Genomic DNA, 25985 nt, shown 5'->3' on the forward strand with positions numbered 1-25985 from the left:
TTTTCTCTCATTTTACTAATTTTTCTCATTTTACTCTCATTTTTCCTGAAAAAAACCTAGGAATGAGATTGCAAGGGAGATGCTCTAACACAACCTGACATAAAGAATTGTGAACAAAATGTATTTTTTATTTTTTTAATAAATAAATAAATAAATTTTTAACTAAACAGATCACTATGTGGTGAAAACACCTGTGTTAACATTTTTGGCTCATACCACTCAGAGATTCATCCTTTGTAGTTTCAGTGTTAACTGATAAACAATCATATGGGCTTTTGAAATGATCACATTATTTACAGAAGAGTCATTTAGTACATAGCTATTTACAAAGCGAAGAGGAAACAAAATAGAGCCTTTGACTCTTCTGACTTACTCAAAGGCTTCCACAAGCATTATATGGTCTTTTCTTTACAACAGTCAAGTGAATAACCAATTAACTTAAGTGTTTAATGATTAAAATAATTTTCTTCTGTGTTTGTAATGCCTTGAGGTCTGGCTTTGTTATCCAGGTACAGATACACAACCAACTGACCTATGGATAGAAGAGTGTCTTGGTGGAAAAGTGGAAAAGTTCATTTTGAGGGAAAAAATTAATTCATGTTAATAGCATTTGCCTCAAAATGGTATTTAACTCTTCTGTAATATATTTCATGTTTGACTCTCTAAAAGGTCACAAAGGAGAATAAATGATGTCATTATTTATGGAGTGAGTAAAATGATTGTTTTTAGAGATGAAGTGCATTACCTTGTAATACAGGTCATACTTTTTTAGTGAAAGTAAAAATTGTCGTTGGCTTATTCACTTGAAAAATGATTACAGAAAGCATTCTTTCCTGTTGGTATTTATAAAAGAAAATATATTGTTGTGTTAGACTTTTTATTTATATACATAAAAGGTATTACCATAATCAGAACTGAAAAAATGAATTGAGTTAATTTTTGGAGGTCAACAGCAATCACTTATTTTAAGCACACTGCTGGATATGAAGAATGTAACTTCTCCTTTTCTTTATTTATTCAAAATCAGTAAAGGTAATTAAAAAGACTATGTTCATACATGTCTCTATTTTATACAGAAATGCACATAAAATTGATTTTATTCAAAAAGCCTTGGGCACATTGCAGCAATTTATTTGGTGGAAAGCTACTCCAGTGAACCTAAATCTTCAATGCTTTTACATGGATCAGTAATATTTTAACAGTAAAAAAACCCCAAAAACCTGTATTCCATAGAACATACCCCAATTTTCAAAAAGCTATAGAAGTTAACACCAAATGGAATTTTGGACTGATATTGCAATGAGAAAGAGCAATCTTCTCCTTCCATGCTTTGCTTGAATTACATGGTACAGTGTTTCCACAGAGCTGCCAGGATCTGCTGTGCACTCCAACAGCCAGACTCTCCTGTGATGTACTTTCACAGATTTTATTTTCGCAGTGGGAGGTGAATAAAACAATAATCATGTGTACAGCAAATACTTACCCCCTTAGCAAAGCCCGTGCCTCGCTGTACTGCCTGCTGGATGTCATGGTGCATAAATCCCCTAATTGCACAGTGAAAGTCACATGCCTGCCACAGAAACAGATTATGGAAGCCTTTTATGAGCTCTGGAGTTTGTCCAACTCTATCTGTACTTTTCTAGCTGTGTTTTGAGTGACTTATGCAGCCTCCCACAGAAGAAGCATTGAATGAATGAAGTTAAGCATGAGCATGGGAAATTGTGCATGCAACGGAGAGCAAGCAAAGATCAGAGTCTGTCATGTTTCAAAGAGAATACATAAAGAACTGCTGGTATATTTCAAAATGTATCTTGCAATAGTAGAGGTTATTGCTACATAGATTAATTCTCTACGTTCATACTAACAGAATTACTTTTCTTTCTCTTACAGAATAATGATATAATCTATTACAATGCAAAAGACGATCAGAATGATGTAAGTAATATGTTTCATTTAATTTCATTGCCTGTAATCTCAGAAAATTAAGGGAATGAAAATATTAATGAAACTTTAAAACTATAATTTAAAGACAGTCTTATATATCAAAATAGTCTATATCTTTGCTTTGCAGAAGCAAAAAAGCAAGAAATTTAAAGATGTCTTCAAAAGTTTCCTCAAGAGCCAGACAATATTTTATGTTTTAATTCTCAAAGTCTGTCTCCTTTCATACAGTTTGAATTACTGGTAAGGCAGAAAATGTGCTGGGAGAATGAAGAACCCGACAGCAGTGTAATTTACTTTTTAAAATGTAATAAAATCATAATTATAGGATTGGAGAATCAAAATGATAAATGTAAATAATTCAGTTCACTCTGAAGGAATCCTTTTCTGGCTTTATTTTCCAAGATCATATGATGTTGTTTTGCATTTTTTGTACAAATTTTTTCACATGAGGGGAAAGAAGATGTGAAATGTCACTGAATAATTATTTTCATTCACCTTGTGATCATTTATGTGGCTGATACAAGATTTGGGAAAATTGAAAGTCCAATCACAAGATTGAGACTAAATGTATGTTAGTTCAATTCCTGGTTTATTAAAACTCTTTAAAAGGTGTGAAGTCCCCTACCTGCCATTAACTGTTAAAAATCTTAATGTGTTCTAGAGACAATACAAGTTTTCCTCACCTTCACTGGAGATAATACAACTGCTTGTCTTCATTATAGATTTAATTTATGAGACCACAGAAAAATGTTGTAAATGTATTAATCAGAATTGCCAGCATGCTTCATTTGCACTTTTTAATCAAGTATACTTCAGAGATTGATGGAATCACTGTTGTAATTGATGCTTCTGCTGTAAGGCAATTAAAGAAGGTACATAGATCATGTCAAGCAGAACTATTTTATATTGCTATATAGTTATGAGTACTTTGTTTCAGATACCACAAACTGCTGTCCTGAGTTTTAAAGTTTTTATGATTTAAGCAAAATTCATTTAAAGTAACCTAATTTTGAAATATATTATTCTGTTCTCATTAACTTCACTGGATGGAGGGTGCTAATCTTCTCTGGAAACAGAATTACAAAGCTTAAATATTGAATTTTTAATCTAAATATATCAGATAATGGTAGATTGTGGTGTGAAGTAAAAGCTGTGATGTATCTGTTATGATTAAGGAGTAATGGGAATGATCTTGAGATTACTACTTCTACAACCAAAAATCCAAATCTGTTAGGCAAGTGAGGAAAGGAAATGCTGTTTCAGTGTTTAGTCTTTGTTGTTTTGATTTTCTTCAGGATATTCTTTTTCCTTCAAGAAAAAAAGTACACACAAAAAAGGGAAAGTTTCTTAGACCAGATATCCTGTTTTAATTATACTTCAGGTTTTTTTTCTTTTTATGTCTTTTTGAGCATTCATTAGAATGAAGTTTCTAATTATGTTTTTTGTTGAGAAGTGATAAGGATAAAGTGATCTGGTAGTGATTTTTTTTGAGAAGACCTTCATCTAGATCTTAACTTTGTATGTAAACACCACAGATTCTTCCCTTTTCCTGCCTGAAAAAAAAATAAATGCTTGAGACAGCTTTTTTTTTCTTTAAATATTAAGAAATTTTAATAGAATTATCTCTGAAGCACTGGTTAGTAAAACTGTGTTTGCAATCCATTCTTTTCTGCCTCTAACAAGTCCACACTTTTTTTTTTTTTTTTTATTCTTCCATGCTGTGAGCCTTCATTTATTCACAGGAAATGATATTATATTTATCTTTGAGTACAATCAAGAATAATTAGTAGCAGAAATTAATTTATTAAAATTAGATATCTAAACTAATCACTGTGGGTGTCTCTAGAGAGCTGTTCAGTTTGTTTTGAGACAGATGTCGAAAGTTATCTGAACTGAATCAGTTCTAGGTGTGTGTTTTTCTGTGTTGACCATGTCCCTTTAACAGATCCTTTTATGTCTTAACTTTTGGATCTGAAGAATTAGAAGAAATTAATCTCACAGGTCTTGCCTGCCAGTTTTTATTTGTCTCCATTCATCCTTTGCATATTACAGCCTTTACAGAAGAACAATCTCTTAAATTCTGTGTTCTTTCTTTCCATTTCCATATCACATTCAGGAGATCCTTCTCTCATTTTTCATCTCCTGTCTTGATGGACCTTTTCAAATCTAATGACTGGGCTTGCTTGTACTTAAAAAAATAAAGGAACACATGACGGCCAATCATTCTCTGGCCTTTGGATTTCTCAGTGTCTGAGATAAAATGATCAATTTGTAAGCCCAAAGTCCATCCATCAATCAGTAATAGACCTTTTGTAGCCTTTGTCTTACAACAGCAATTATGTTCTGCTTGCTTATTTCTCCTCCCCCCAGAGCTCCATGTAATGTGTGAACACTTGATGATAACTAATGAGTTTTATCCTCACAACATGGTAGGAGGTATTATATTTCCATTTTTTATATCTCATAGGAAGATAATGGCCAAACTTGTAATTTAGTTTTGGTCTCTCAGGTTTTTATTCATTGTCCTTTTCCCAAGAACAGTTTGATATATTACAGCCTGTTTGTGCACTTTAATTTGCAGGTGTCAGAAGCTTGTTGAATTTGGACAAATGCTGCAGTGCTTTTATTGGGCAACTGAGTAGTCCCACATTAAGCTGCTCTTTCCCATTAGTTTTCATATTGCTTAATGTGTTCTCATCTTGTCCTTTGTACCCCCACCTTATTTATAGTGATTTTGCTTCACTGCTCAATTCTTTCCTCTTCTTTATGTTGGTCTCCATTTTATTTCCAGTGATTCCACATCTAATTTATAGATTCTTCCTAAATCTATTTTTTTTTCTGTTTCCTTGTATTCAAGTAATCTAAAACTCAACTATACACTGAATTGCTCAATTGCTTAATTTTCATTCATCATGAATTCCTTTCCTAATGTTTCTCTCCTGTTCTCTTTGCATCTTGCTCCTTTTCCAATTTTTTTTTATTATAGTTTCTTGTAATGGTTTTATAAACTTTTTTCTGCACAAGCTACAACAGCCTAAGGAAATGGTTTTTCAATGATTTGATGGAAAGAACTAAGTAATACAAATAAAGAAATGTCTCTAACATGAAACCAGCCACACATCATTGGAAGTCTCCAGTTTCTCTGCAATCCCTGGACTTTAATTGGGAGCAGCCAGTTGTGTCTCCTGACAAGAGTTGTGTCCCTGGTTAGCACAAGTGATTTATTAGACATTGTCTTCATGCAGTCTCACACTGGCTTGCAGTCATGACAAACAGAGCTGTGCTCCTTGAGCAGTTATTGGTCACACACTAAGTGATAGTAGCACATTTTGTTTTATTTTGCTGAACTAAGGTGGAGGCTGTAAAGTTATGGGTCCCTTTGTGCAGTAAGTATCTGCACAAAGTGTGAATTCAGAATGTGACTTGGAGTCAATCTGTGGGTTCCACTAGAGGCAAAAGTCTGCAAAATGCCTGTGGTTGATTTTAAAACAAATCCATTTTTTATTACTTTATAATAAAGAAGGAAGAAATCTTTTAGAACCGAAATGCTGTCTGTGCCTTATGGTTTATGAATTTTTGCTAATTCAGTGATTGTCATTTTGGAATAATTTGTGCCATATTAGCTCTGAGTTTAAACTGCAGCATAAATGCAGCTGTCAAGCTAGAGTTTTGTAAAAAACCCAATGATTGAAAAAATATGATAAAATATTATATCTACATCAAATTGAAAACTATTGTAAAAATATGAAATGGTAATTAGTTGTGAATGTAAATTCTTTCAGAAAAATCATGGTGTGTCTTAATAAACGTTTTATAAAACAAAATAATTTCCACCCCTCAACTTTTGTTTTTTGTATTTTTTTGTTTGTTTATTTGCTTTTTTACTTTGTTTTTGTTTTTGTTTTTTTAATTATGAAGTGAAGAATAATATTGGGCAGAAGCAAGAAGACATCAAAATGGATATCTAAGAGGCATGCTCCTTGTGGGCTTTGTGAGTCTGCTTCTTCCCAGGAAGAGACTTGGAGATTTAAAGGCACTGACGTGTCTTTGAAAGTTTATTGAGTCTCTGCTTACAGCCTTACACAAGTATTGCCTTTTCTACTGCTTCATGATATCAAGGCTGCAAAATCTGCTTATATGTACACCCATGATTCATTTAGTAAAAAGAAGTCTGTTAATGAAATATCCCAGGTTTACTTGTAAACAAGTCGGAACCTACTGTAGATTTGATCAGAAAAATGCTGTTTGGTTTTTTTTTTCCTTCCATCCACAAGAATCCAGGAGTTTCCTGGCTTTTCTCACTAAAACATACATTGAAAATGGCAGAATAATTTAATTCATACAAGTACAATATTTTATGTATTTTATAGCTGGACACCAGAAAACAAAAGTGTCCTCTGTATGCCAGTGTTTTAGGAGCTGCCTGTTGGGTCAGGTAGAGCCCCTGAGGGGAGATGGCACCTGAATATGGTCAGTTTGGCAGAGGATCAGGAGCTGAGGCAGATGGGGGACTCTAGTGATCCAGGCTCAAAGGTGACAGGTATAAAAAGACTTCTAGAGACTGAAAGGGTGATGCCAGATTTCTGCAAGTCCAGCAGCTGCCACTTGCTGGATTGAAAAGTGAGGCTGATTGTAATGACTGGCCCTGACACTACACAGAAAGCTGGGACAAAGACTGCTTTTGCATGTCAGCCAACAGATAGAGATTTCCTCTGGCTTTTCAAGGTTTTTAAACCTGATTCTGACAGGACAGAACCTTTAGAAAGGTCCCATTTATCTGCATATGTAAGAGTAGTTCTGTCTCCGTGCTTTCACCGTGTCTGAATGACAGCATGCAAACAACCAAATCAAGATTTTACCATCTGGGTTTAGCTAGCACTGGACTTCAAAAAATCAATTTTTTCCTGAGCTAAAGCTACTAGCTTTTCAATATTTCATAGACAGTGAAGGATAGGCATTTCCAATAAGAAATTAGTCTCAAATCATTTAGGATGAGCCTAAATGCTAAGTTGTAAAGGATCCAGGTTCTTTTTGCAATGGGGCAGCCTAGCAATAACCAGCTAACTTCCTTAGCTCCCTTAGGTCTCTTATTCCCTCTGCTTTCATTGTATAAAGTGAAATATGGTTTGAGATTGCAGTCACAACCAATATGGTTTGAGATTGCAGTCTTCTCTTTGTCCTTTACTGCTTTGATACTGAAGAAATTTTAAAAATGAGTCATAAAGAATTTCTGCTATTCCCATTTATGATGAGTAAAAGGGCAAGTCTATGTCATAGAGATTGGAAAATCAAGTTGGAAACCTCCACTAAAACTGTGATTTGCACACCCCTGCAAGAAGGTGACAACAAGTAGGTGTTGTACATACATACATTGTTTAAAAGGGAACGTGTTTCTTTTACCAAGTATTACTGGGAAACATTCATCTCTTTCCATTTCAAGGTCTTAAAGGTAAGCTTGAGTTCAGCCCACAGGGGAAAAAAAAAGGCATTCCTTTGAGCTTCCTATTGCAAATTATTGTCACAGGAAGCAGGGGTTCTTTCTGGGTTTTTTTTTTTGGGTTTTTTTTTCCCTTTTCTTTTTTTTCCTAGTTAAAAAAAAAAAAAGAAAAAAAAAGTAGGTGTCAGGTTTGTGGTCCTCTATTCAAATTTGTGCAAGTCTTTCCTTCTCCCAAATGAATATATGTTCAAGCTTGAAATGAAAAATACATGATAATGAAATAAATGACTGCCCCAAAGCTATCTCCTACCTGTGAAACAGAGTTATGAAATAATAATGGCAAGAGTGATAGCTGTAGTTGCCAGTGTCCTAAAAAAGATGAGACTGTTCTTAATGCGGAGAATCCTACCTTGAAGGCAAATTTGCACAAAAGAGCAGTGCTTGAAGTCTCCCCATGGAGGCTGAGTTTATGCCACATCAAAGATCAGAATTCAGCCCTAAAGCTGGTAATTCATCAGTTCAATGGAAGATTTCTTGCTTCAGGATATTTCCTACTAATATCAAATGCATGAGTGATAGCGATCGCAGTGAATGCAGTGTAATTGTTTATTGGTAAATAAAAGCAGCACCAAAAGCTGAACTTGTCGTAGGACATTTATGGCATTTCAGGCAGTGATTTTTAGCAGGCACTTTGTTGCCTGATTACAGATCCCAATGTTGTTTGAGTGTTCTGATGTGTTGCTTTAAAATGTGTGGGTCACATTGAGACTTTTAAGTTGTACAAAACAAAACAAATGACTCAATCTGATGTTTTCATACAACTGATCGAAGCTGGAGGTAGGCTTTGAATATTCCAAGTCAGATCAAGAATACTGGAAAGGACTACTTAAAATATTTTTAATATTTAAAGGGAGTTCTCTGTGGTTTGTAGTGTAGTTTAGTGTAGGTGATGAAATGCAGGTCCTGTTCCTGCTCTGCCCCAGCTGCAGATTCTGAACCAGCTGATGAAAACTGCAAAGGGCCAGGTCACATTCCCTGGGCTTTCCACATAGCCATTCTCAACATGTTCTTTCCCTTTTGTGTTTTGGAGAGGGGGGAAAAAACATGTTTAAGGAATCATATCTATTATCATCAACAGAGTTGAAATCTTCCCAAGCTTTTAGTGTTGGTGTATAAAACAGTGTGTTAAAAGTATTCTTGCAGCTCTCTTTATGGTGTGTATTGAAAATAAACTTGAATCCATTGGGAAATCACATTTTCCAGATCTAATAGTTTTTTTGAACTCAAACTTCAGTTGACCTTTTACATAAGTATTTTAATTTGCTGACTTTTTAAAAACTCTTTCAAAATCTACAGATTGACCTCTTTCTTATTCCTTTTGGTCGTTCTTTTTTTTTTCCCCTTTTTGTTTTTGTTTTTTTTTGGTTTTTTTTTGTTTTTTTGTTTATTTGCTTTCTTCTGACATGCTTCTTTACTTGGGCAGATTGTCTTTCTCAAACTTCCCCCAGTTCCTGTGAATGATATTCTACTACATTATTGCACTGTTAGGATTTCACCTAGCATTTTAAATGTTATATAAATAGTCTTACACAGTGTTATGGAATTTTACTTAAATTATGGTATGGTATTTAGTCTGCAGGGAAAGTCTGTGGTCCATAGGTCAGTGCATGGTTTAGTGTTACTCCAGCCTTTTGTCTACCTAGATACAGCTGTCATTTAATTAGTGAAAAGCTGCATTAAATTTATGTGACCATGAATTAGCATCTGATGTTTATATAGTGCTTTAAGCCCCATTAGTGAGGGAAAAAATGGATTAGGAGGCCTTCTTCTGGAGGTCACATATCCCAACCTTCTTCTCAAAGCAGGTCTGTACTTTCAATTTAAGTTGTTATTGACACAGAAGATGGTACAAAGAAGAAGGAGCAATGAATAACAAATTAGTATGCTGCAGGATGTACAAAAGCTAGACCTAGCCAGTATGACTGAAGAGAAGAATGAAATGTGAAACAGGATCAGTTGATGGCTTAGCAAAGGGTGGTAAAGACAAGTGCATCAGATGAAAAAAATCAAATTTATTAAATGTTCACATTCAGTTGGTATTCTAACTAATTCCCAATGAAGCATTTCGATGATTTAACAGTTTTTGTTTTCCAGGGATATGATCTTTAATCAGATGTGGGGATAGTAAAAGGTAGACAGGGTAATTTATTCCAATAAGAGAAAAACAGTTCCTAGTTTGAAATTTAATTGGGTGATGTATGAAATATCGAAATTCTCTAGAGTGCATTTTGCTCTTTAAATTTAGATGACTAAGTATTATATGTGAATTTTGTCAACAATGGATACTTTTATTTTATTTTATTACATATGCTTGAATACTCTCATGGCACGTGAAAGATCAGTGAAGGAGGCTATGAAATTTAAATTATTTTTTTGTTTGTTTATTTAATAATTAACTGGGTTTTTCTGAACTCCTAGTAGCATTTCAATCAGTTAAAGGGAGATTCGCTTTTCTTCTGATATGATCCTGTATTCCCACTGTTGTCTAATGATATTGTTGTGTTCAGCCACTGTTCCAGTCAGTGCTGAAGCAAGTGGTTCTGTGCAGCACCTGATAATTTCAGGGCAGGCAGGAAGATCACTCTTAGTGAACACCTTGGCCAGAAACCCCTGAGTTTTCCCAGACTATCACTCTGTGTGGAAGAGGACCAGGGTGGGATGTTCACATGGGATTACACATCAGGATTCCCGATCTCATGACCAGGATGTACTCAGAAGGGGTATGGAGATGTTGCCTGAACCTTCAGGAGTGGAGGAGATGGAATTAGGGACCATGGGGGCTAGTCAGAAATCTCTGTGTCCATGGCACCAGATGAGAGGGATCCAGGGGTGCTGATGGCATTATGAGGCAGCTCTCCATCGTCCCTGAAATACTGTGGGGATTTCTGATGACCTCAGGATGGGGAAGTCACATTTATCTTAAGGAAGATAAATAATTCTTATATTTCTTATGTGCTTAAATATTTAAATACACATTTCATTTTGCCTGTCATTGTAGCTCAAGAGAAAATAGGGCAGAAATGAATTTTTGCATGCTGAGATTACTACAGCAGACTGTGTAGATTTGTAATGAAGGTCACATATAATCTGTAATAATTAAAAAAATAAATTTTCACTAGTTCATTTATTACTATCTTTTAATCTTAAGGGTTTGGGGTTTTTTAACTTATTGAAAAAATGTTCCTTTTTCAGAAATTAAGAAAATTATAGGCATATATATAAATACCTGAATTATGGAATTTAAGGTACCCTCATAGGTGTAGTGTCAACTCTTTTAAACAGAGGAGGACTTCTAGAAGCTTGGATTTCTATTTTGAAAACCTTTTAATTTGAAGAAATTGGGAAAACCCAGACCATTTCATCAGTTTCTCTAGAATATAATTCATTGAAATGCTACAATATTTTACAGGATCACAGAATAGTTTTGATTGCAAGGAGCTTTTAAAGTTCATCTACTCCAAGTCCATGCAATATACAAGGATATCTCCAACCAGATCAGGTTGCTCAGAGCCCAAACCAGCTTCACCTTGAATGTTGCCAGAGATGGAGGCATCTACCAATTCTCTGGGCAACCTGTACCAGTGTTTTAACACCCTCATCTCTCAATTTATTTCATGAAACCAAATTCATGATGTATTGAATTGTGTGAATAGGTCAAAATACAAATAAAAAGAAAACACTATTAAGTTTGAGATATATAATAATTTTGTGTATATCTGAAAGTTCTCATCAGAAGTTGTGAACCATAAAGGTCAGATAAATGAACACATAACCTCCCCACATAGTTTTGCACCACCCATAAAATATAGTCTTGTATACAGTAGACAGGGACAAGTCTGTAAGTAACTGCACAGAAATTATCATAGACAAAAGATAGCTGCATTTTAAAACTAGCCTAAGAGGCAAACAAATGCTTCTAAATTATTTGGTATATACTGGCATTACTGAATTGGCAGGAAATAAAATAACTTCTCTAAGAGAATTTATCTTTTTTTTTTAAAATATCAATACTCAATCAGAGTTCCATTTGTTTTTTCAATGACTTACAGTAACTAATTGATGCATTAGAAGAATATGGAGGCATTAAAAGCACTGAAAACAATTCCTGTCTGTATAAAATATAATGGCCCTTGAGAATGACACACTGAGAGATGCAAATATAAATTACTTCCTTACTAAATTCTGTCCTAGTTCCCTTTCTGAAGCCACCCAGAGCCTACTTATATTTAAAAAAAAAAAAAAATACATTTACTTATGTTTATATATGTGAATGTGCATATATATTCTTACATTTAACACTTCCCTGTTGTATAACAGAAAAATATTTTGGTTCTGAGACAACTGTTTTCTTGTTTCATTTGTAAATCTTTTAATTGTTTTGTCCCTAAGAGTAGACATAAGGATGACACTTAAAATCATCATGGTGCAAATGAAGACCACAGTCCCCCACTGGCACAGAGTGAAAACAAAATTAACTCTTCACAGTTCTGTCACAACCACCTGAATGCACTCGGCAGTCTTCCCACAGCTGGAAAATCACAGCTAGTGGAAAGGAAATAAAAAATGTTATCAGAAGGCAGAGCACTCATTATATTATCTACAATGAAGTAAAAGTGCTGTAGCTATTAGAAATGCATTCTAGTTGCTCTTCAAAATTAACTCCTAATCCTTAGAAGAGCTGTCCCCAGCCCTTGCTTGCTGCAGGCATTTGCTGAGCTGTGTGCTTCCAGCAACATCCCGTTTTACCCTCTGTGTTCAGTCCAGCTCTAATTTTTAATGGGGCCACAAGCATTTTCTGAGGGGCTGTGTATGTAGTTCTACTGGATTATTTTCCTCAGGGAGGAAAAAACCCAGGAAAACAGTGAAACTAACTAAAACAGAAAAAGAAAAAAAGAGTACAGAACTGAGCAGAGGAGAAATTCTGTGCTTATTTTGTATGTGACAGTTTCATTTGTACAGAATAGATCTGGGAGGGAATTAAAAGAAATGAGCCTCAATTGTTTAAAAATTTGCATTTAGAAATTTCAGCAGATATTCAGAAATGAAAACCGGGCTGAAACCTAGAGATGAAAAGATAATACTTTTGGAATTCTGCAAGGTAAGACAGGAAGGAATCACTGAGGAAGAATTTTGATGTCCCTAAAACCACAGAAATTGTAATTCCTTTTCTACATTCATTCTCTAAAATGGCATTGGTAGGGACAGTGATTTTTTATGCAGAACACAGTCCCTGACTATGAAGGCAATGGAAAATACTAGAAACCAATTCCTGCCTGTTTTTTAAATATGAAACTGGGCAGGTGTCTTTGTTTCTGGCTGGATATCAGCTCAGCAATAGAACAAAATCTACTTTTATTCTTTCATCTCGATGCTAAACCTGTTATGATGCTTTGAGAAACTTCTACATTGTTCCTGAAAAGAATCTGCTTTCAGAAAATAACTGGAGGTTTACTCCAATTGGTGGTGGGTTATTTTTGTGTTTCATGAAGGATTTTTAAAAAAAATAGTATCAGCTTTCTAGTTGTGAATTTTCAATATCTGCAAAAAGTATCAGCAAGTTTTATACTAATGGAAAAACCTTCTCATTTCCAAAATAACCAGTTTTTTTGACCTAAACGAAAATTTATTACTAGAAATAGAAAATCCATGCATCTTCTTACAGCTGTGATGATAAAAAGTAACTGAATGCTGTGGAAAGAAATTAGGATAAGTTTGGCTGCAGTGAAGTGGGCGGCTAGACTGCGTCACAATTTCTTGAAATGATCTTTATAGATTTTGTTTTAATGGATGTTTTCTTTTCTAGACACATCTTTCAGTAATACTTCTTGGCATAAAGCTTCCAATTAACTCATGTAATTACATGAAAACCCTCTACACAGCAGCCTTTCTGCTATGTATTTGGCTTATAAAAAAGATGCAGAAGGTACCCTCCAGTTTACTGGAGATCATGCCAAAAGTAATTTAGAAATAATCAAAAGAATAGCTGCAAAAAACCTCATTCTTGAGTTTTAGTTACTATATCAATTTTCTTTTATTCTGATGGTGAACAGTAGACGCATGAAAAAACCCAACATTATTTATTAAACAAAACAAAAACAAACAAAACCAAAACCACAAACAAACAAACTCCACAACAACAGAAAAGCACTATAAAATAGCACAAATGTGCTATTTTGTCTGCCTCTCAAGGAAGGAAGAAATTGGTCTGGAAATTCATTGCAGCAAAATGAGTGAGTTATTTTGCTGACTGTCAGTGGTGGGTAACAATGTAATGCATTAAGTGAAGGCTAGGTTTGAATAGATAGAAAATTAATCTTCAGCCACTCTCTCCTGTGGGATTTTTCTGTGCCAGTATTGATTGCATTTCAGCTCCTGGCTTGAGAGAGAAATTGGTTGGAGTTGGATTTTAATTATATTCACACGCTGGATCACTTTCTCTCAAAATATGTGTTTTGCTACTTTTCTGAAAACAAAAGTTTAACTGGTTATAAAACGGTACCAGTTGACACCACAATCTGTCAGGCTTTCCATGGAAATTCCAGATTAAAATAATTAATAACAATTAAATTTTCCTTTTTAATTTTTTTTTTTTTTTTTTAGATTAATATACTTGAAATTCAAAAGTTTTAAAATGAAAACAAAATAGATTTATTTTGTGTAGAAGGATTCACTATATTATAAATTATTTGGATGTATAAGGCCTGCTACAGCATTCATTGGTCTTGCTGCTCAGGAGGTAGTGTCCCAAGTGAGTTCAGCACTAATTTGTCAGTAATGGTTCTGGTACTTACCTGTTGTGTATAGAACCAGTTCAGACACCTTTACATTTACAGAACAAATTGTGAGGGTAACTTTAAAATTTTTAAAGGGTTTTGTTATTTGTTCTCACTATTTTTGGTACATGGATGTGTTGTTTCCATATCAGAGTTTTACATCACAAAATACTCCCACAAAGGTCAACAAGAGCAGTGTGAAAACATCTACATTTCTTTATGTAGTTTTAGATCCACTGCATTAATGAAGTTGAGAAGAGTTTTTAGATTAATGTTTTTTGTTGGGTATCATGGAATATTGGTAGGACTAAAACAGACTCAGTCACAGTCTTTCTCAGGGCGACCTGTGTGTGTCTGTGTGCTATTAGAAATGTGAGAAAGTAGATTTATTTTTTTTTTTTTAATTTTAAGGTATTCAGGTGTTAATTTATTAAATCTTTTCAATTTCAACAAAGTTTAAGCAGATTTTAGCAGTAGACATGAAGCTTCTTTCATAGCTTATGAGTGAATGGAAAGACTGAAAGTTTGTATTTATTAATTTGAATAAAATTGAAATATTAAGTGAAAGAGACATGATCATTTTATGTTGTGATGCTTCAGGAATTTCAAGTAAATGTCTAAGTATATTGTAATACAATAAATTCTGTGTAAGATCTGTGAGGATGGACTGTGTGGAACATTATGTGATTCTTGGGATTGGTTTTTGTAGGGCCAGAAATTGAGCTTTGATTAACTTTGAATAGTCAGCCCTTTCCAGCTCAGGATATGCTTAGATTCTATGTTCATGCCCTTTCTCTTTTACCATACCCATTCCTTCCCAAATATTTCTTGTGGAAACTTAGTTGAAAGCAGTCTTTTGACATTCCCTCATTCTGGTATTTTAGTGTGGTTATGTGGCCTCGTGATCCCCAATTTTTTTCTGAAGTGTACTGTGAAAGCATTGAGGGTTTGTAGTCATTGCTACTAACTTCTAGAAATAAGAGTGTTAAAATGTATTTTATAATCAAATAACTTTCCAACAGAAGGGAGATTTTGTCACACGAATGATTGATTGTTGGGATTGCATTTGCATAATTAGACAAAGTCATTACTTTGAGCAATGTGAAGCTAAAAGATAACTTGTGAAAAGAGCTTCATAATTTGTGTATTGTTTTGCATTCCAGTTTTGGGGCACGGAAAAAAAAAAAAAGTGGGATAATGTAGAAGCAAAAAAAAAACCAAACAACAAGCAAACAACACAACAAAAACCTATTAAAAATAGAACCAATGTACATTGTCTGAAGCTGTCATAATGCTGTGTCATTCCAAATCATACAATGCATAAACTGTTACTGATCCTGGCTTCAGTCTGTGCCCCTCAAAGTTATAATGGTTGTGAGCCTTGTCTGGCTGTCAGTTACCCAGAGAGTTCTCTGTCACATTCTCCTGCATTGTCACCCCCCTCCAGCAGTGGAAGGGTGAGAAAATAAGACCATAAAAGGCTCATGGATTGAGATAAAGACAGTTTAATAAAGCAAAGCAAAGTCCAAACATGGAAGCAAGGGAAATAAAAAAATTTATTCTTTACTTCTGACCAGCAGTCAATGTCCAAACACTTTTTGGGAAGTAGGATCTTAGGACACACAGCAGTTGCTCCACAAATACCCTACCTAAATGATGAATGTCCCCTCTCTGAGTCTGTAATACTGAGAAGAACATTATTAGAAAGCAATAGCTCTTTGATCATCTTAGGACAGCTGTGCTGGCTACATCCCCTCCCAAACTCTTGCCCATTCCCAGAATGGGATTAAATACTAAGGAACAAATTTAATTTCTCAGCATAAGATGTAGTAGCTATGCTGCATAAAAATAGTCAAAATACGTACCCACCTTCTTTTTTTCTGGAAGTTTAGTATACTTGTGAGATTCATCTCACCTAATTCTAGACAGCTGTATTGCTGACTTCTACATCTAGGTGATTTGCACTAGAGCTACTTCTACAATCAATCAAAAGTAGGAGGCACTTCTAAAGCATGATTCATGTCATGGGAAAATAGGTGTCTAATTAGGATAAGATGAATTGCACTCTAAACATTCCCATTTCTCTTCATTCACTATGAAGGCAGCCTGCAGTGATGAGCACAACACTGCTGGGTTGTTGAAATTGGTGGCTGTCACTGGTTAGATGAGTTCTGCCCTTTGTATTCCCAAAGGAAACCAGTTCTTTAAAACCCATTGAGAACTGCTGCTTACTTCAGGCAGCATTTGAACCTTTACTTAGAATGGCATTGTTCTGTAACCTGGAGATGAAGCAGATGAGAAAACATAGGCAGTTTCATTACATGACATTGTGGATAAGCTAAAATTTACCTGTCTATGCTTTGATAGAGGATAGCAAACAGAATGGCCTCAGCACACACATGCCCTGACTGAGCATCAGGTGCTTCACTGTCAGCACTATTTATCAAGCATAGCACATTTTCAAAAACTGATGACTCTATAGTATTAAAAATCTCCTTATAATTGACTCCAATAGCTGGCCTGAGTAATCATTCAGTACTATAGCTGCTGTATTACTGCTTTAAGTGGCACTCGGCCCATGGCATGGGGGCTCCTGTTCCAGCTGCAGCTGAGACAGGTGAAGACACTGCCAGCCCCTCTTTGGCCTTCACTGCCTCCTCGGCTCCGCACTTCATGCGGTTTTTGTAGCTGAGTTAGAAAAATTCTCTGCTTTTCAAAGTGTGTAAGAACTAGTACAAATTGACTGAGTGAACTGGAAGCGTGTATCAGGGTGCAGACAGGTGAGAGAGGACGGGAACCCAAAGCAGACAGGTGAACACCTGAGTGTTTGGGGACCTTTCCCCTTGGACAGATGTAGCCAGTACATAGGATTTCACTGGGACATGCTTAAAATAAATCAATGAACAAAACCTGATTCAATCAGAAATTCTAAGAAGGCTTAATTTCCTTGCTTTGTGCACCATTTCTGAAAAATCTGTTCATGCAACCTATATGGGTGGTATAATTTTTAGATTTGTGGTTTGCCATATAATCTGCAGAAGGAAAAGAAATATTTAAGATTTGGTGCAAATCACTACATGTAATAAAAGGTAATTAATTTGCCTTGTATTATAGGTGTAAAATTCCATGCAGTTTAAATGTGCAAGGTGTTAGGCTCTTTTCATTTGCAGGTCTTCATTTCACTGAATTGTATTGGGTAAATCAAAATTGAAAGCAAACTATACACAAATATTCTTTGACCTGGAGAAACTAATTGTGTACATGCACAAATGCAAACTTTTAGCAATGAAAGAAGCACTATGTTGTTGGGTTTTTTTTTACATAAAAAGAGAAAATATAAGTGGCATTGTTTTTAGCACATTTTTTAATATTTTCCCCTTTACATATTTTTCTTTAAATAGCCTGAAAAGAATGAAACTGAATCTGGCAGCCAGAGAATCAGACCAGTATTTGAAGACGATCCTGTTTTCCGACGGCAAACATCTTACCAACACGCAGCAGTCCATATACCAACAGATATTTATGAAGGCTGTAAGTAGCATGTGAACAAAGTGATTTTATATTTTAATACTAAACTCTCATTCTTAAAAGGATGTTTGTCTCCATTTTTAGTGTAGGTTTACTGTTATTGTCACTTTTACTTCTTTCAGTGCTACTTCAGAGATGTGTTGCATTAGGGATATGATTCATTTTATGAATTGTAGTTTAAGAGATCCATTAGGATTGGACCTGAATTTCACAAATGTAACTGGAGGTGAAACAAAACTCTTGCATATTCTGATTTTCTGATCCATTCTTTCTCTGTGTTGTTCACATTTAATACAAACAATTCTTGACAGCTCTTCTTTACACACAGTTTGGCCTCAGGCAGAGACAAGTTCTGAAAACATTTTTAAGTATCTCATAAGCTGGTACAGTTTAGGGATATAATATGCTGTGTGAGTTGGTAGTACATCCAGTGCATTTCTAGAATTGCAGTAACAGACTGACAGAGAATTTGCATAAAGTCTTTCTAAACTATCCAAAAAATAAAATATATTTATATGTGTGTGTGTGTCTACTGATGAGAGTTCTTTAATTGTATTTCAAAATTAAGTATTTATATTTCAAGATGGAAATAAGTCCCTGTGCTCATTAGCAAGCAAAAGTCTTTATACAATGAAAATATATTTCAGCATTCAAAGATGCTGCATGTTTGTTTTTTTTAAAAGGCAGGAAGAAAAATTAAATAGGAATGGTATTTTTAAATTTTGATTTTTTTTAAGGTCGTAATTTCAGGAATGCAGTCTTTTTCCTCTTTTAAAGTCTCATCAAGAGGAAGGAGACCCTAGTGTGACCTGAGCTTTTTAAAATTCATGGCCACAGTTGTGTGCAGCTTCCATAAATGGCACAGGGATGAAAATGGAAATGTCAGTATGATGGGGAAAAGAATCATAGTAGCTTGTATTCTTATATGGTGAGCTTGACTGACAGACCTAAAGGATTATTCTGGGATTCTGGCTTTAATAAGCACTAAAGTGCACCTTAATTGCAGGATTACAGAGAAGTGACAGGCCATTTCCTTTTTTTTTTTATTTAAGAGAATTGATACTTCACCGGTAAAATGTTGAAAAAACTCCTCTCCATTTATTGGGATATTTGTATGTACCATGTGAACTTTGGTGTCATAACAACACATAAAATGTTTTCTTATTGTGTTGAATTTAACATTTTAAATGAAATTCCTGAGGACACATATCTGTTAAAAATGTATATTATGTAATGTTAAAGTAGAGGCCGTAAACCTTAAAGAGAAGAGAAATTGTGATTTCCACAGGAAAGGTACAGCTTTGGTATCTAATAAAATGATAATAACATAAAGAAATGTCACTTTCTGGACAGAGGTGATTGCACATGCACCATATATGGTTCATGATTCATTGGGTCTGTTTTTTATATAAATTACCAGAGAAGTGGAAGCCTAGAAAATTACCAGGAAGTCTGTAATTCTGTGTCAGAAAAATCACGTTGTTGTGTGTCAGGGTAACTGTTTGTTACAGATGGAATTTTAAGAGATAACAGATTGAGAATACCTAAAAGTGACAGATTTCGTATCAATAAACACAAAATGTTCGCCAGGTTCTATTTTATAGTTACAGAGTTCATGTGTCATCTGAAACACAAGTGAGCAATTGTGAGGTAGTCATTCACCGACAGATTTCCAAAAGTAGAATTTAGTGTTTTCACATTATGATATAAAAGCAATTTTTTATAACACTAGAAAGATTGATAATGTATCTTGAGCACCATTGTCATTTTTCTGCCTGTTGATGGGAGCTAACCTGTCGATTTTTGGGAGAGGTTTCAGTGTGCCCTGTAACAGGGAGCAGCTGTACATTTGAAAACAGTATCTGCAGTTCTTGTCTAAATCCCAATCTGTTTGGAAGCATTTGCGACACAGGTGTTAGAGCGAATCCTTCTGAGAAACAGTGGATGAGACACAGTTCACAAGTTTTACTGCTTGGAAGCCAATTTTTTTGACTGAATTATGCCTTGGCAAGCAGATTTCATTTTTTCTCCTGTATTGTATATGGCTTTGCAGGATGCCAAATGAAACAGAATTGCTCCTTGGATCGCACAGAACAATTTTCAATGACTTGATGTTTTACTTAGCTATTCCCCCTTGAGATTGGTTTTCACTTCTCTTGCCTCCTACAGCAGCAGGTTGTTGTCTCCAGGGGAGAGGGACAATTACTGTCAGAGCCACACATGATCTGGATTTTCACCTGGGCCTGCCTGTCAATCACGCTTTTTCATGTTAATTAATTGTTTTCTGTATGAAACTGGGAATTTGACTCCTAACCACAGAATCACAGACTTGTTAGGATTGGAACAGACCTTTAAGATAATCAATATGGTATCCATTAAAATGTTTTCTATTTATGTTTCATTTCTGTTGTAGTTATTATTTACGATTATTTATGATTTTTAAAATTGAATCAAATAATGAATTTCTGTCCAGTGGGACAGAATTTTCTGAATAAAAATGAATTTTCTGAACAGTGGGAAACTGTTTTTTCTAGTACATCTGTAATGGTGCACAGCCTACTTAAAATCTAGTGTGGTCTATAAAATAATATCCTCTGTTTTCCTACATATATAGTGATTTGCTTTGTTTGAAATACAGTGATGAGCTTCTTGTGGAGTAGTTCCCTGTATTTCACCATAAAAATTTAAGATACATCATTACAAAATACCCATTTATTTCATCCAGGCTATTACTTTTTGAGTTATTTGATTGTAGAAAGAAATATTATGAAAGTTATTTATTTTTTCATTTTTTTTTCCTTTCCCTGGATTTTGTGCCAAAACTTGTACAGAGACAGGAAAAGGTCTAAGGAGTTAATTTACTTGCCTGTTTCTGAGGATTTAGGAGAGGGGGCAATCATAATAAAAGAGAACCAAATCAGACTTTTAATTCAGTATTTTTCAAGAGGCCTATTTAGGTTTGGAAATAAAATCAATCTGCAGCTGCAAACAGAACAGACCCTCAGGTCCTCTTTCTACCACATGCACTGGGAATTAGTCATGCATCTCCTATTAGTAATAGCTGAAGTCTTGTTTCTAAATCCTCATTAAAATTGTACCCTGCTTATTCCTAAGTAGAATATAGGAACTGCAGGCCTGAAGTAAGAGGAAATGCCTGGCACAAGGAAATTAAGGTTAATCTTCCCAGTGGATAGCACCACATGCCCTTGCTGTCTGAGATCCACTCTCCCCATCTGCTGCAGAGTTCCCTCTAGGCGTGTGTCTGTACTGGTGTTAAGGTTTGAGGTGAGGTGTTAGGCAAAGCACACAAATCAGGTTTGCTTTGTGGTTATTCCTGCTTTACTCCCTTTAAACCAGAAATATTGCTTCCACATGTCACTACTTGATTAGCATGGAAGAGCTGATTGAAGTGTCAGGTTGAAAGTAATGTGTCATGAACATAACAACATAACTTGGAATATATTTGGACAGCAACCAGCAAGAAAAAAGGGCTTCCCTGCTCCAAAGCCATCAAACCAGGCATAAATATTGAGTTACAAGTAATTGATGGTTCATATAACTTAGTAATAATAAAATATAAATACTGTTGCTTCATACTCCCCTTTCATGGCAGTCAAAATTTTTCTGCTGTCTATAGTCTTGTGTTTATTATATATTATTTGATAGCAAGTTTGGAAGTAGACATAAATTTTGCCTTTCTAGGGATGCATCATCTATGTAAATAATCAGTTATTGAGAAAGTATTTTCACATTCTAGTACTCCAATATATCACTCATGGGAAATAAAAACTTTTAAAAATAATTTTAAAAAATCAAGTTAGATGTAAAATGATTTTTATCTTGGCCAGAATATTATTTTCTTAATGATTTTTTTAAAATGTTGTACAGTTCCTGCTTATCTTGTGTATCTCAGGCTAACTCTTACTTCACTACTCCACTACTCTTACTTGTGAAGAGTAGTCTAGTGGAAGGGATGTTGCAACTATGTGATCTTTAAGGTCTCTTCCAACTCAGTCCATTCTATGATTCTGTGAATAAAAACCTTAGAAATACTGGGAAATGAAATCATGAGAGTGACAATATTCCCCCTTCAAAAAAGAAAACTCAATTCAAATAAACTAGGAAAAAGTGTGTTACCATTTACTCATTGAAATCTAAGGACAATAAAATGTCTGTGTGCTTTTTTTTTTTTTTAATTTTTTTTCCTATTTAGTTTAAATAGGATTTACAGGCACGCAAGACACTTTTATTACTTAAATTAATTGGTTCAGAATACTTTAAGATTAGTGCTCTTTATACATTTTTTGTGATAGCTGACAAACTGAAGCTATTCAGAATGCTTCTTCTCCTGGTTTATTGTAAGGGATAAATGAATAGTGCAGGCTTACTACCTTGGAAGACTGAAAAATGATTGTTTCAAGTCCTTGATTTTGCTTGTTTACACCTTTAAATTTGGAAATAGATATTATGTATGTCTCGTGCAGATGGCATGTGAGATTACTGTAACTTTCAACTTCTTTTTTTTTTGTGTTCTCCATTTTTTAATCCGTAAGTTATTTGTGAAAACATGTAATGAGTGAAGTAGACCTTTAAATGAATTTCAGTGTCAGCCTGTTTTAAATACCAAAGACTATAGCTTGGGGTAACTATAAAGCAAATGTTAGTTGTGAGCTAAGTCCCTAAGTACTGCCTGCTTGGTTCAATATTAAACCTGGAAGGAAAATACCAATGCAGAAGCTTAAGTAAAGAACTCTAGGGTCAGTATTGCTTTTTATGCTCTGACAATTACAGTTGGGTTTTTTTTCCCCCCAAGTAGATTGCTAAAGCTCCCTGAATTAAATTAGTTTTTGAATAATCAGCAAAAAGAAATGCCTTTTCTAACTTGATGAAAAAGCTTGTTTCTGTCACAATCCAGACAGCCAAACAACTTGAAGAGCATCCTCCACTGAAAGGAACTATTTAAATTTTGGTACTGGGATTAATACCATTAGTTTAATTGGATGGATGATCTAGATTAATCACTTGACAACAAATTGACCATGACTTCTGTCTAAAGTTAACAACATTGAAGATAATAAGGTAGAGAAGGAAAGATTTTTTTTGTAGCCAAGGGTAATTTTTTCCCCTTTGAAAGACTAAATTGATTAGGTACATGCTGTTTTGAAAATACAGATATGGTAAGCAATTCTCAATGTAGATTTAAAGCAATCTGCCTAATAATGATGCATCACAAAAATTACAAAATAGCATACTCTCAAGATGAATGTTTGTGAATCCATTTTGTTAACTGTGACATAAGGTTTTAATGGGAAAATAAATAGTGGCAAATCTGAACTAAAATACCCTTCTGTTATAATTCCAGATACTCTTCTTGACTTGCATTCTCTTAAGATGCTTGAATAGAATTTTCAGATGCTTCTGCAAAATAAAAAACAGATTGTTTTTTTTTCAGTAGTAAAATTTAGAACCTAAATATCTTTTATAGAGCTTCATACCTTTATAGGGTTTCATAGAGACACACTTGTCTAAACAGAAATTTCTACTGAAAGTGGGTATTCTGAAATATTCTACCTCTGAACTGAAAAATCTTTAAATGAAATGAATCAAGGGTTAGCTATTTACAAGCAATATGATTGATTTTATTTATTTGTGTGTATTACTGTGAGAACTGACTGAAAGAGGTCATAATGAGATTCTTGATACTTAACACTCAGAACCCTTCCTGGAATATTTATTTTTTAATCTTTTTGAAAAATAAGTTTTTATTTGAAAGACTTGATGGAAGGTATATAACAGAATAAATTTTGCCAAAAATAATTAGGCTAGTGCTTGAACTGTACTAGGTTTTGTTATTTTTCTCAGGTGGTAAACAATAGATAGTAATTTTTACATTTCTATCAGTTATTTTATGTTGAAGAGTTTTCCCTGCTATCAGTTTAAGTACATTTACAGCTTAGAGCTATACTTTAAATACTTTGCTTCTATTCTAATAATTTAACCTGGGGAAATGTTCAAGCAAACATTCACAATTCACTAGCAATTCATGATGGGAATTTCTCTTTATCTTGATGAAGCCTTTTATCCTATACAGTAATTTGTTACAGGGATGAAAAGAAGTAACAGGGTTTACTTCATGATCCTTTGGAAAGAAATTTCCTTCATATTGTTGCAGTGTTCTCTTACCAGGAGCTATTTTTACTTCCAAATAGTTGGGGTTTTTTCTATAGATCTAATTTTGGCAGAAATAATATTTTTGTTTCCACTGCCAACTTTCTTTTATGAGTAAGCATATTAACACAGCATATCTGCACCCATGCAGACATCCTAGTTTTCTCTGTTTCATTTTTGATCCTGCATCCAGAGAACCCCACACTTCATGGCTACCATCTGTACTTCATCTCAGAAATGTACTGAATATTTGTCTCCCAAACTTCTAAGTTCCTCTTTGTCAGATACAGAAATTTACCTTCTAATAGATATCTTAAAGAAAAAAAAAATCTTTTTTCCAGCCTACTTCATCTTTATTGAATAAATCTTTAAAGATATATTTAATTACAAAAGAACCCCTATATTGCTAAAATATAGCTATGTCAGACTGTTATACTGACACACAATTCCACATGAAAACCACATCCCACAAAAACAAATCACATTTTAGTATGTAAACCCTTATTTCTTTTTAAATGAAATAAAATCAATCAATAATTATTTTTTCTATTAAAGTCACGGAAATGGTTCATTTATTTTCTTTTTGCTGTTATTCATGCTCTTTTTTAAAAATACAGGTAAACCTAAAAAATATTGAGTTTGGGTTTTCAATAGAATCATACAGTCCTTAGGCATGGCCCTAACCTGTGGCTGTGGGCTTTTTTCACCGTAGCCCCTCTAGGCACCATCGACTGCCAAACTTTCTGTATGATGTCTTGCCTGTTCTTATAACCAGAAGTTTGTCTGCATGGACCACTGACATGATACAGTTTTAAACACACAAAGGATATGAACTCCTATGTGTTTAGAATTTTTAATATCACAGTGAGGTGTGAAAAGCCATACCAGAAGCCATAGTTGTGTTACCTGGTTAAGCTGGTCTTTGTTCTGTGACTTCAACAAATTAGAACACCGTACAATGAAGATATTTTCCTTCCTGTTGATTTTGAAAAGTCTGGATTGTAGGCAAAAGATGCAAAAACACTTCTGTGTTCCTATTTTTTTTCCTTTCCCAAACTGTATAACGTTAATTTGCATAGTTTGTAAAAAGGCAGAAGTGTGAAAAACACTTTTCTAACAATAGAATGGTGATTATCATTGGTATTCAGCATACCATAGCATTCAGCTGCCCCTCTCTGCAGATTCCTTGACCAGCAATGGGGTGTGCATCCAGAATTATCTTGGACTTCATAGCAGGTCCTTGGATTCCAGTGTCTCATGCTGCTTGACTGAGTAATAGATGCTTAAGCTGTGCATACTGCCAAAATCTGTTTTGGAGAACAGATGATTGCTGCTGCTCCTCAGATCCCTTTCCATTTCTTTTGATCCCTTTCCATTTCTTTTGCTGTATTTTCTCTCTTATGTACAGCTTGGAATAGCAATTAGTATTGAACCCTCTTGTACCAAGAGGGAAGAGTTGGCTCTGCAGTAAGATTGGCAATGTTCTTATGGTAAAAATAGCTAATGGTGGCCTTTGTATTTTTGCAATAGAGGCTGCTAATATCAGTAGATCTTCATTATTCAACATTTAAAAATATAAGACAATTTTAAAATCCACCAATGAATTTTTAGGTATGTTTCAGTTTATTAAACAAGCAGATATGATTTAAGTTGACAACTAGAAAAGTACTAAATTGCTTGAAGTAAATGATATCAAACAAGAAGATACCAATTTGTGTGAAAATGATTAAAGATGTTCTTTCTTAAGTACCTTAAAACCTACTTTAAGTGGAAGTGCGAGAGCTGTGGAATATTCCTTGGTTGCCTTCAGAGCCTGTCAATTCTTTCTCCTCCTCTCCTCAAACAAGTTTGCCTTATTTTGTTCTCAGTTGTTCCTTTCAGTTCAGCGTGTTGAGATTTAAACAAGGAAGGAAGGGAAGGGAAACTGGCCTACCCCCTTTTCCTCCTTTCTCTGCTGCCAGGAGCTGGCAGCTGTGCTCTGAGCTGTGCAGGTGACACCCTCTGTGACCCTGTGCAAGGCTGGAGAGGAGCAAATGGAGCTGTGCAGGTGACACCCTCTGTGACCCTGTGCAAGG

At 34.7% G+C, this 25985-nt stretch overlaps 1 protein-coding gene across 8 annotated transcripts in view; it reads left to right on the forward strand.

Annotated features, from left to right (window-relative positions):
* Window positions 1–25985, forward strand: part of CACNA2D1 (calcium voltage-gated channel auxiliary subunit alpha2delta 1) — a 357726-nt gene that overhangs the window by 190997 nt on the left and 140744 nt on the right. For all 8 annotated transcript variants that reach the window (XM_033514368.1, XM_015628094.1, XM_015628095.1 and 5 more), the window contains exons 5-6: window positions 1891–1935; window positions 17616–17745. In XM_033514368.1, coding sequence (XP_033370259.1) covers window positions 1891–1935; window positions 17616–17745 — 175 coding nt within the window. The remainder of the gene's footprint in view (window positions 1–1890; window positions 1936–17615; window positions 17746–25985) is intronic.

This window comes from Parus major, chromosome 1A (assembly GCF_001522545.3).
Source record: "Parus major isolate Abel chromosome 1A, Parus_major1.1, whole genome shotgun sequence".
Classification (NCBI taxonomy): domain Eukaryota; kingdom Metazoa; phylum Chordata; class Aves; order Passeriformes; family Paridae; genus Parus; species Parus major.